This window comes from Trachinotus anak, unplaced genomic scaffold (assembly GCF_046630095.1).
Source record: "Trachinotus anak isolate AG129_WGS33_773 ecotype Australia unplaced genomic scaffold, CSIRO_AGI_Tana_v1 ptg000018l, whole genome shotgun sequence".
In the NCBI taxonomy this organism is placed as follows: domain Eukaryota; kingdom Metazoa; phylum Chordata; class Actinopteri; order Carangiformes; family Carangidae; genus Trachinotus; species Trachinotus anak.
Genome location: NW_027273869.1, coordinates 5,815,926 through 5,827,500, shown reverse-complemented (window position 1 = coordinate 5,827,500; position 11,575 = coordinate 5,815,926). Strand labels below are relative to the sequence as shown.

Here is an 11,575-nt window from a genome sequence, read left to right as displayed (position 1 = left end):
TAAATTGCACTGGGCCTGGCAGAAATATGATATATCTTCTGGCTGGTAATGAGAGCATTATTTAAACAAAAAAAAAAAAACATCTTTCATTACTTTTCTCTCTCCCTATTTCATTTACACCTCCTGTGCTTAAAATTCAGCTGAGGGATAGGAGACAGTGCGAGTTATGGGATGCATGATTCCTAAAAAGTGTAAAGCAGCCACATTCTTCATAATTATGGACCAAGATTTGTTTAAAACTGATCAAAATGTTCTCATATACCTGAAGTCGAAAAATGTAAACAATAGAATATAAAGTAACACAGCAGCAAATTTGATGTAAAATGCAGAAGCCACCGTTTTATTTAATAGTTCAGTGAACGGAGTCATAATTCAAAAACACATTCAAAACATATTGAGTGTCTCCGGTATAAAAACCACCTTGCCCACCCCAGTGACGTATTGGCTTTTCTCCAGTTATGATTCATCTCGTTAAAACATTGTACAACATTTACTTACATGATAAGTGAGAATCCAGATTTTAAATCCTTATTATGGAGGAAAGGAATGATCCTTCTGTCTGGCATTTATTCTGTGGTTTATTTTCATTAGTACAGAACCAGTTATCCTCCCTACCAGTCATGCTAAGATTTTAAAGCTGCACTGATCATTATTTTGTATTAACAATGTGTCAAATGACTATATCTAAAGTAAAAGGTGTCGCTAGTCGTGACAGATTTACAGAGAATTATCCCCTGACTCCCACCTGCAGCTCCCATTAGCTTAACAATGTGATTTAGCATCTTTAAGCTCACTGTTTTGGTTTTTCAGCCTGAAACGTCGATGTTCTGGTTCACTCTCAAATAACCTTACGTGTCCGAGACCTAACAGCAGATGGACAAAGGTAGCATTTAGCTACTGAGCATTTAGCCGCTAAAGAGCCAGATACTTCCCTCAATGGTTGGTAGAACTAAAAGGGTTTGCTAACAAATGTTGCGTAAAGCATTATCAGTTCCTGCCTTTTTGGTCCTTTCCAGGTCATCATCATTATCTGGACCACTTTTTTCCAGTCAAAATGAAAGTGAATGAATTCACAATTCATGGCATAAAAGTAAAAGTGTGTATACAACAGGAAGTGGCTGTTCAAGGCCTGATGGGCGTTTACTACGGATGGTCTGGGTAATAATATTAACACTGACCCTTGTTTTCACTTCTAATTAAGTCATTTAGATAATATGGTTAAACTGGGATTTGGTTAAAACCTAATTAACCTGATGTAAGACATGGCGTTGCAGTTGCCTGAATATAACCCTAACATGTTTACAGCAGGTGATTCTTACGTAGGTTTCAGATAGAAGAAGGTCCCTGCTCTGTCATTTCCTTTTCTGGGTTTGTGAATGAAATGTATAGTGATGCAGGCTGCACAGTGAGCACCTGAAAGCACAGACTGGAGGATCAAAAAATATCTTGATACATACACACTGTACTGCCTGTTAAAATGCATTATATTGGACATAAAATGATATTCTTCTATGAAGGTCTTTTCTAATTTATTACATTGTCACTTATTTCCCTTAAATTGTTTTAACAGAGGATGATGGGACGGCTGTGTTTAAAAATTGAAACAGCCCTGTTGCCGCTATAAATAGAAGCTAGGCTCCCCTGGCGTGCAGCACTAACCAGATTAAATCATTATGCACTCACTTTCAGTGATCCTGTACTGTAAACATGCAACATGCGTGGGTTGATTTTCTGTTTCCCATTTGTTCCAGGTCCCATCAGCAGCATACTCGTCAACAAGTACGGCTGCAGGCCCATCGTCATGATGGGGGGCTGCCTGTGTTCCACTGGCATGATCTTAGCTTCATTCTGCGTCAGCGTCGTGCAGCTTTACATCTGCATAGGAGTTATCGGTGGTAAGTACTTCTAAATCCACTTAAGTCCAGTTTCAGTTAATTTGATTAGCCTCTACGTCTAAATAGCAGGTTATAAATAAAACAGTCTCAGCAGGAAGAGCGTTTGGTTTGTTTATTCAGTCTTTTTCAGTTTTTGCCTTAATTTTATTACGTTTTTTTAAATTTATTTTATGTGCCAACTTACAACTTACTCACAGTAGGGGTTGGTAAACATCAACCTACCTCCACCAAAATTACCTGGCCCCCTGATCAAGGCTGAAATTTTCCCTAGTTGGGCTTCATGTATTCTTTTCAGCATATTTCTACTGTGTCTACTCCAGACACAGTACAACAATATCAATCCATAGCCCATGAGAGCAAACCTATAACTGTGTCTTGTTTAACACCAAGACTCTCTAACAGCCCATACTCTCAGCAGCTCCGGGTGACTTAAAATTCCCGGTGAAGTTATTTGATGCTATAATAATTTTTAAAAATAGTTCTTAATGGAGATTTTATGCTGTTGTATTTGAATGGATGTGTGCAAAATGCCTTTTGATGACACTTAATATATTATTGGGAAGTTTATCACATAAATGGAAACAATATTCTCAGCTCTGCTCTATATTGCTATAATATATATATTATATATTGCTACATAACTCCTAGCCTCAGAAGTAAAATATGTCCGTAATTCAAAATATGGTTACTCTTTTTCAAACTGTAAAGTTTATGCACAGTTGGCTGCTAAAGACTAAAACGCTGCAGCCATGCTAGCTGCTCTGTGAGGTTGTGCTTGGGCACAGTTGTACTTAAAGCTAAAAGGTAACGCTAGTATGCTAGTAAATGACAGTGCTAACATCCATGTTTGCGAATTAGCTTTATTAACAATAACAAAAAGCAAAATAACAAACAGCTGAGGCTTCGTTATCCGTCAGTTTGCACCAGTTATTGCATTAACAGTTGTAGCACAGCAGTTACAAGTCTTATTTACCTCTGCCATCTGTCCTCATAGGACTTGGACTAGCTTTCAACCTGCAGCCAGCGTTGACTATGATAGGCAAGTACTTCTATAAGAAGCGTCCCATTGCTAACGGGCTGGCGATGGCAGGCAGTCCGGTGTTCCTTAGCACCCTGGCTCCTCTCAACCAGTACCTCTTCAACCACTTTGGCTGGAGAGGCAGCTTCCTCATCCTGGGCGGTCTGCTGCTGAACTGCTGTGTGGCTGGCTCGCTCATGAGGCCTCTGGGACCTCCACCCAACAAGGCCAAGAAGGATGAAGAGTTGGCTGCCATCAGCACCACAACGAAAGAGAAACGCACTGCCTGGCAAACAGTAAACCAATACCTAGACTTGACGCTCTTCAAACATCGTGGCTTCCTCATCTATCTGTCAGGCAATGTCATCATGTTCCTGGGCTTCTTTGCACCTATTGTCTTCCTTGCAGCCTATGCCAAAGACATGGGTGTGGATGAGTACTCTGCTGCTTTCCTCCTCTCAATCCTGGCTTTTGTCGACATGTTTGCCAGGCCGTCCATGGGACTACTGGCCAACTCGCGCTGGATTCGGCCCAATATCCAGTACTTCTTCAGCTTTGCTGTGTTGTACAATGGGGTGTGCCACATCCTCTGCCCATTGGTGGAAAGCTACACCGGTCTGGTGGTGTATGCGGTGTTCTTTGGCTTTGCCTTTGGCATGGTCAGCTCAGTGCTGTTTGAAACACTCATGGACCTCGTTGGGCCTCAGAGATTCTCCAGTGCTGTGGGACTCACCACCATTGTGGAGTGCTGCCCGGTCCTCTTTGGTCCACCACTTGCAGGTACGGTCTTTCTGTTTGAGAGCATATTTCATTCACTTACAAAAATGATTTTAACTAGCTTAACTTTAACTTAGCTTCCTAGCTCTTCTGGCTATCAGATTCCATCAGTCATGTCATGTCTATCGTGTCCTGTTTTGTATTACATCAGTGATATTTGTTCTCATGTATTAATGTGGCTACACTGCCATTTTGGCTAGGTCTTATCATGAAAGAGATAATGTATCAAGAGAATTCCTCATCAGCTGATGGTTAAAAATGGAACTTAATTGAATACAAAACATTACAAAGGCCTGGTCGCACCAGAAAGGTACAGTGGTTTAAAGAGCATTTATAGAGGCTAGTTGACCAACTACTGTAGCTGCTGAGCTAACCACTAACACCAGCTGACAACATTCTAGCACTCATCAGTCACAAATGCTTGCTGGTTAAGTAGTATTGCAATACAACTAATAAGTACAGTATACAACTAATACCAACTCATATTTGGGTTCTGTAGATCTCATTCCTTCAGAGGTCAACGTTGTTAATATGATTTGCTGGTGGTCAACAGTTCACCAAAGCTGAACTTGTTTTAAAAGATTTGTACATATTTATTTCCCCCCACAAACATATCAAATGATTGTGGTGATTCTACTGAAATGACTAGATCTCGAAACAAGATTTTACCGTTTTTATATACGGACTTGACCAGCCTTTATATTACTAACTGGCTATCGTTGACATTTAGGAATGTTTTCTGTAAAATACATCTCAATTGTACTGCAAAACTTTGCACAGATACTTTAACATTTTAAAACTTTGTGTTGTCTTACAGGGAAACTGGTCGATGTCACGAAAAACTACAAGTACATGTATTTTTGCTGTGGAGCTATTGTTATTGTGGCCAGTATTTGGCTCTTCATTGGAAACTTCATTAACTACAGACTCTTGGAGCGTGAACGCAAACATGCAGAAATGTACAAACGGACTGAGACAGAAGATCCAGACCAGGATCGGGATCAGAAGGAGGCTGATGGGAAAGCGCAGGCCTCTGAGGAGCTGGTCAACAAGAAAGATGAGGAACCTATGCAGCGGGAAACCAACATCTAGATCCTTCTGTTCTGCCAACAGTTCACCTTCACCTCCAGAGCAACCTTGCAACACTTTCAACCACGATCAAACAGATCTCCAAGCCAAGAGGTGCCTCTAGGTGTTCAACCAGGCTCAACTTGGGATCCTCTGCACTTCCCTAAAACTAACTGCCAAAGCAACAACGCGGTGAGGAGTAATATCTGTTTGTCAAAGAGCATCCGCTGTGACTATAACAGAAATATTAACCTGACAGAAAAGTGTAAGATACTGTATGCATGTGAAGAGGCTAAAAGTCAGAAAATGTTTGTGGAAAACAGTGTATTACTAACTCTATTTTCTTTTTTTTTTTTTGCCACGTTCACCTCATATCGGATTTAATGTAAATACAACACTGCAAATGAGGGACAAATTCCTTCACAGCAGACACCAAGTTGCAGTTTCAGACAGGATATGGGATTATACAAAATTGTGTCAACCGAAAGCAAGCATAGCGACAAATCCACAGATGCTGGCAGATAATTAGGAAATCAGTCACACTAAGACAATCAGCTCTGCTTAAGAAAAGTATTACCCACGCTTTTGTCAATGCTTGATTTTTAGTAATCTCTGTCCCAACACGTTAAAATATTCCAAGCTGTAGCAACAAGCGTCGTTCCGTTTTTCCTCCGGTGTCTTCCGATATGACGTGAATGCAGCGTGTTGCCATTGTTCCGACAGCACCAGCAAATAGAGTTCACAGGTTAAAAATAACATCTCCTCACAACACACCAAAGTCTTGGTAAATGAAGAAAGGTTCACTTCAGAAGTGGATGCAGTAAAAGTTTTCTTGGTGGTTAGAAAGACCTTTCATTGACTGAAAGGTAATCGGGTTGTTCGCAAGCGCCAATGTCCATTCTTGGGGAAGTTTTGTAGAGCATTGATCCCTAACTGTGTTCACACCACAAGCAACACGGTTGTGTTGCATGTTTTGTCAGTGTGGGTAGTTAGAGGCTCTGAATGTATCAACTGCACAGTCAGATCAGAGATGCTCAATCGTTAGCAGAGAAGATGAACAGATGCAACCATTTCAGAGATGAAACGTCAAACTTTAAGATGTCTCACAGTCAAAGACTCTTCAAAGTTCTCCGCAACTGGCTGAACTCATCTGCTCCTATTTTAGGCTAATGATCCTGAAATATATTAATAGGGATCGACGGAGGAGCTACGATCTGGCTCGATGCTGGCAGCTGCTGAGAAAGTTTGGCTGAGTTTCTCTGGTCGCTCAGCTCTGTAGGAAGCAAAAACTTCGTATGACTTGTCGAGTGTGTTGCTTGCGCTGTGAATACACTGTTAGCAAGTGCACTAGAAAATGGTTGATCCATGTGGAGATGCGCATGGAGCAAGAACGCAAAATTGCACTGTTTCTCATGGCAATTGGGTGCCCTAAAATTCCCACTTCCATAAATAAAGAACAGATGTGTTCACAGCTGGTGACACTGGTGCCCACGTATTATGCTGCCCGCCTGAGCACTGTAATGTTGTGTCGTAAAACCTGCACCTATGTCCCACTTTAATACTTTCGATCAAGTCATAAAATGTAAGTGGTCACATGCTCCATGTTGCACTCATATACACTATGCTGCACTGAAAGAGAAATGGCCATACTTCTCTCAAATATCTTTATAAAACCGCTGCAATTCAATACGTTTAATTATGGTTGAATGTAATTTCCTCTGTGGGCCTTATTAAGGTATTAATGACCAAAAACCATCTGCATAATAGTGGTTTTATACACATACAGCCCCATGAGCAATATACTCTCACATATTCAAATGCAGATATACAGGGAAGTGTATTTCTTGTGGTCAGTTTAACAGTCCATCTATTATACATTGCCTTAAATGTGATGTAATGTGACGACAGTGAATACTTGATAGTATTATATGAAGCTGATACACCTTTGTGTTAAATGTGACCCACTTTTTTCGCTGTTAACTTAACAAGACATTTAATGTAATCTGCTCCATTTGTCTCCTAACATGTCTGTATTGAAATGTTAAAACCATGAGGTGGTATTGTTCTGTATAGTCTCTCCATTAACACCTGAAGGAATAGTACTGATAATTATGAATGCAAATCAAGTCCGCCTGTATTTACAATTATATTGTGCACATTCACTGGGTGAACATATCGTGTAACAGTGTAACTTTCTGTTGCTATAAATGTCAATATTGTTCAATATTCTGTCCATTCCACATATTCATTTTTGTAAATGTCACCCTACTGTAACCTGAAGCCAAGCGCTGACCAATGGTGTCCTGTCTCAGATGACCCTAACCCAAAGCCAGACACATTTAAATAACAAATGTAGAATTTCAAAACAATCATGAACAAATTGTCTTTTTTTCCTGCTTTGAATGTGTATTCAGACTCATGATAAATAGCTCTCCAGCTGTGCAGCAGTGGCTCTCAACTATGTACCATCTTTACCCAAGTCACAGAGGAAATCCTCTAAATAAGATCAATCAGCTTTGTCCTCTGAGGGTATCAGCACTGTTGAGAGAAACTGCTCTGCTATTTACTGTAAATGAGATCATTTTGAAAGATTTGCACAATATTGTGTTCCTAGTTTTATGAAGCTCTTGACCTGAACTTGCTTTTGGACCAGGACTAGGTTTCACATATATTTCCATATGGAGATGTTGTTTTGAAGCAGCCCCAACCACATTCAGACGAACCCAGGTTGTCATTACTTGATTAGGCCTTACATGTTGAGGTTACCTCTCATTAGACACTGACTTTATCTGTTCATGTAGCCACTTAAACTCCCAAAATGCACTTTGTTCACCAGCATTTCATGCCGATATTAGTATTTTCATGTATTACCATGTCTGTACCTTCCTAATGAATAACATTAATACCTTATGAATGTTGACTTATCCTGCTTGCACTTAATTAGTGGAAAGAGGGACAACTTTCATTCACTATGCTCACTGTGCATGATGACTCTCAATGGGGGAAACAGACTGCTGTACAATCACTTTCTACCAAATAACGCTGCCCCCTGCTGGTGTAAAACCATCTAGACCAAAAGGTAAAGCCAAGCTTTACCTTTCAACAGAACACACTAGTTTTCATATATTATTTTTTGTCTAGCCCATACAAGGTGTCAGTTTCATGAGTAATGTAAATGCATTTGGGCTTTTTATTTTCTTTTTTTGTTTTTTGTTTTTTGTTTTTTCGGTGGGGGTATTATCAGTAGGAATATACTTTCTTGGTATTTATATGTTAAAGTTGTACAATGTAATACAATTAGAACAAAACACAACACTGTCATGGTTTGATGGAACTAAGGGGAATACCATCGAATTTCAATATTTTTTCTTCAAACCATGTAGACTTTTGTTTTCCGTGTTATCTGTAATAAGAACTGAGTAGAAAGAGCGGCTTACTCCTTTTGTAGATGGAGCAGAAATAATATCATTGGTCCAGGGAGCATAAAGTACACCATCTGGGATGGTTAAAAGCAGTGGTTCCCAATCTGGGTGTCAGGACCCCAAAAGGAGTCGCAAGGTTACATCTAAGGGGTCATGAGATAATTAACACAATGTGAGAGAATCAAGATCGTTGTCTGTATTTTTTCTGTTTTTTTGTCTGTAGTTGCTGTTTTCTTGTGAAATATTAGAATATCAGTTGCTGTTTCCATAGGGGCAGCACATCACATAACACAACACAAAACACATACAGTAAATTTTGTGGTATTCTCCTTAATATACATTGTAATGCAAAACCATGAAGTGTTTGTCCAAATCTAAGCAATACATTTCTATGTATTTTGGTACAAATATTTATTGTAAAAGAAAAGGAAATATGTTATAATAATAGAATCCAAATAATTAAGACTGGATTTGACCTACACCAATAGCCTTATTAATTATATTGCTTAGGATTGCATATATTTTGTGTTTCTTTTCTTTTTACATATATAACTTAATTTAGAAAGCGTTTTATTTTGACAATTGCTTAAGACCAAATTTAGCAGAGAGGTTAAAATGAATAAATTTATTTACTATTATTGTGTCTGTAAACACATACATGTTGTTTAAAAAGGAAATGTATGTTCAGTGGCTGAAAATTGTTTCATTAATTAATATATAGTTTGACTGGTTTTTGGTTGGTTTTTTTGTTTGTTTTTTGTTTTTTTGTTTTTTTATGTGTGGAATCGATAAAGAGATTAAAAGGAGTTAAGTTTGTAAGGGCCTGAAAGAAACTGGAAGAGATTGTTTGGTGTTGGATACAAGCAAATTTGAAGTGAAAATGAGGCATCGTGTCACCATTTCTGTATTTCAGGGTTGTCTTGGAAAGCAATTAGCAGCTAACCCTCTCAGTCTGTGACTGAGTTTAGCTGATAGACTTAACAGATTGGAGTTTCAAATATTGGTACAGTTTCAGATATGAAGGAGACATCACCTGATTGATTTAGTTCATCATTAATGGGCAGAGCCAAGAAAACATGGAAAAAATGTCTCAGAGGCATTAATTTAACCCAGGCATACTTTGATAAAATTGGATGAATTTTGGAAGAATTTCTCAAAATGAAAATTTCACAAGCTTATTTTGTGTTCAGGTTTTTCACACTCAAAACCCCCTTTTGAAAACCATTAATTTTAAAATCTCTACCCTCTGAGCCAAAGGGATATTTTCTGCCTCTGTCAAGTGATTTAACAGATGTTCAGTAGAACAAAATTCCAGTCTGCAGGATGAAATCTTCCAGCTTAGATGAGACTATTATTTCTTCTCATCGATGTGGTGAGAGGATCAGTGTTGGTCTTGACTGTATACAAGGTGGTTTGCTACTGGGAGGCTGCAGGACTGTCAGTAACATCTCTGGTTGTTAAGCTAACTGTGCCTTACTGTGCTACATTGACCATTAACAAAAGCTTTTTGTGAACACGATAAACATAATATTGTGTTGCTCAAACATTTCAGCTCATTGATTCGTCCCTGATCCTACTCTCCTGTATGTTCACAAATAACGGCATTCTTTCATTTTGTGTAAATAATCAACGTATGTAGCCACTAATCCAAGATTCACTCCTACCTGCGTCTTCATTAACACATATGAACAAATAAGCTGTAAGAACATGTAACATCTAATTATTGCTAAATTGTTCGGTCTTTGGCGTGTATATTGTAGTAATCGGACTTTGTAAACATAAATAAGGATGCAAATATTTCTGTGTGTGAACACATTTGTTGTGTTCACATGTTTGGACCTCCATACTGTAGTCTGCCTCAGAAGTGAACTCAGTCCATTATGTCCTTCCAGTAGCAGACTTACTGTGTGCTTTCTCATCAGGGCAACTCTGTATGGCATTAAACCAATTTTTCAGATTGTGTCAGGCTTTCCACTACCTCTGCAGCCGTCATGTCAGAACGAGGAAAAGTACCACACGGGTATAGAAAACTGATATATGTTTTTGTAATTGTAATATGAAGATATCACCTATCACAGTAGAAAATAAATATATATCCAAATAAGCTTTTGCCACATGACTGTTTATAATTTCATGGTTTGACTGGTGTTTTAATTCTTAAATTTTAACCCAGCTAACATCGTATCCTGCTGATCAGTATATAAAACATGGCGTTATCATGTTTCATCTGAGCTGTACTGTCGAGGAGGAAAGACAGTCTCATATTAGTGTGATTACAAGAATAAGTGGAAAATTACAAATAATCAAATAAAAATACCCAAGAAAAACATTAAATATGGTGTTCATGGTCAAGTTGAAATGTCTACTAAGCAGACCATGTTTGATCCATAAATGGTCCTGACTTAACATGTGACTATACATTAGAAACTCCTAGTTAATTTCATTTAGTTCATTATGGCCATCTTAGTGTTCAACATTACATTCTTGGTGTCTACTAAAATAGATTTGCATGCTTCAATTTTCCAAAAAGACATAAGTCTAATACTGTACATCTTATACTGTACTCTGTTCACCCTCTGTCTGAGGTCACAGGGCTCTTTAAGCCCCTCCCTTTGCCTCTCTTAAGCTGACCAATCAGAGCCCTGTGTGCTTTGATTGGTCAGCTTGTCGGACATTACACATTCCGCTTACGTCTTGTTTTCTCACGTAGCTGTAAACAAATGGTTTTGGCCGTTATAATGGAGTCTGTTCCGTCTAATCAGTTTGAGCCAGAGTCTGATCTTGAACGAGAAGTTGATTGACCTGATCCACCTTCAGCTGGACTAGAGCAGGAAAACAAACGCACCCACTGCCAGTCAGAAGGAGGGAAATGGCAAAACTGTGGACAGTGCTGTGAATGAAGTCACTCAACTGTCTGCAGTGGGTCTCATATTATTCATAACCTGGAATACTTGTATGAAAATCCCTTTTGTTTTGTTTTTTATCTGTGGACACTTCCGGACTAAAGGAATATAAATAATGGAGGACTGGACGAACAATCAGACTTCATGATGTCTTCAAAGGTAGGGGGGGGGGTCTTCACTGCTTCATCTTGATGGTTTACGATGCTGTTAAATCTGACTTAATCATACTTTAGTGCTTATAGTTAATGAAAGATGAAGTGAGTGGTTAAATTGTAGATAATTCATCTTAGCTAATGAGGTATAGCACGTCAGCACTGACAAACGTATAAGCAGTTGTATTTCTGTGCTGTTGCTACACTGCTCCGCAGGAATCGATCAGGCTACCAGGGTGCCGGCGACCGGGTTAAAAATCACAAATCCACAATATTAATGTAGACTTACATTTGTACAGTGGGAAATAGCTGCCTGCTGCTTTCAATCTAACCCAAGAGC

The 11,575-nt window shown here is 38.9% G+C and overlaps 1 protein-coding gene across 1 annotated transcript in view; it reads left to right on the top strand.

Moving 5' to 3' along the window:
• LOC139635143 (monocarboxylate transporter 2-like) overlaps positions 1-10,284 on the top strand; it is a 35,575-nt gene extending 25,291 nt beyond the window's left edge. The window contains exons 7-9 of the mRNA XM_071502170.1: positions 1,752-1,895; positions 2,890-3,693; positions 4,508-10,284. Of these exons, the coding sequence (XP_071358271.1) occupies positions 1,752-1,895; positions 2,890-3,693; positions 4,508-4,782 (1,223 nt within the window). The 3' untranslated portion in view covers positions 4,783-10,284. The remainder of the gene's footprint in view (positions 1-1,751; positions 1,896-2,889; positions 3,694-4,507) is intronic.
• The last annotated feature ends 1,291 nt before the right edge of the window (positions 10,285-11,575 follow it).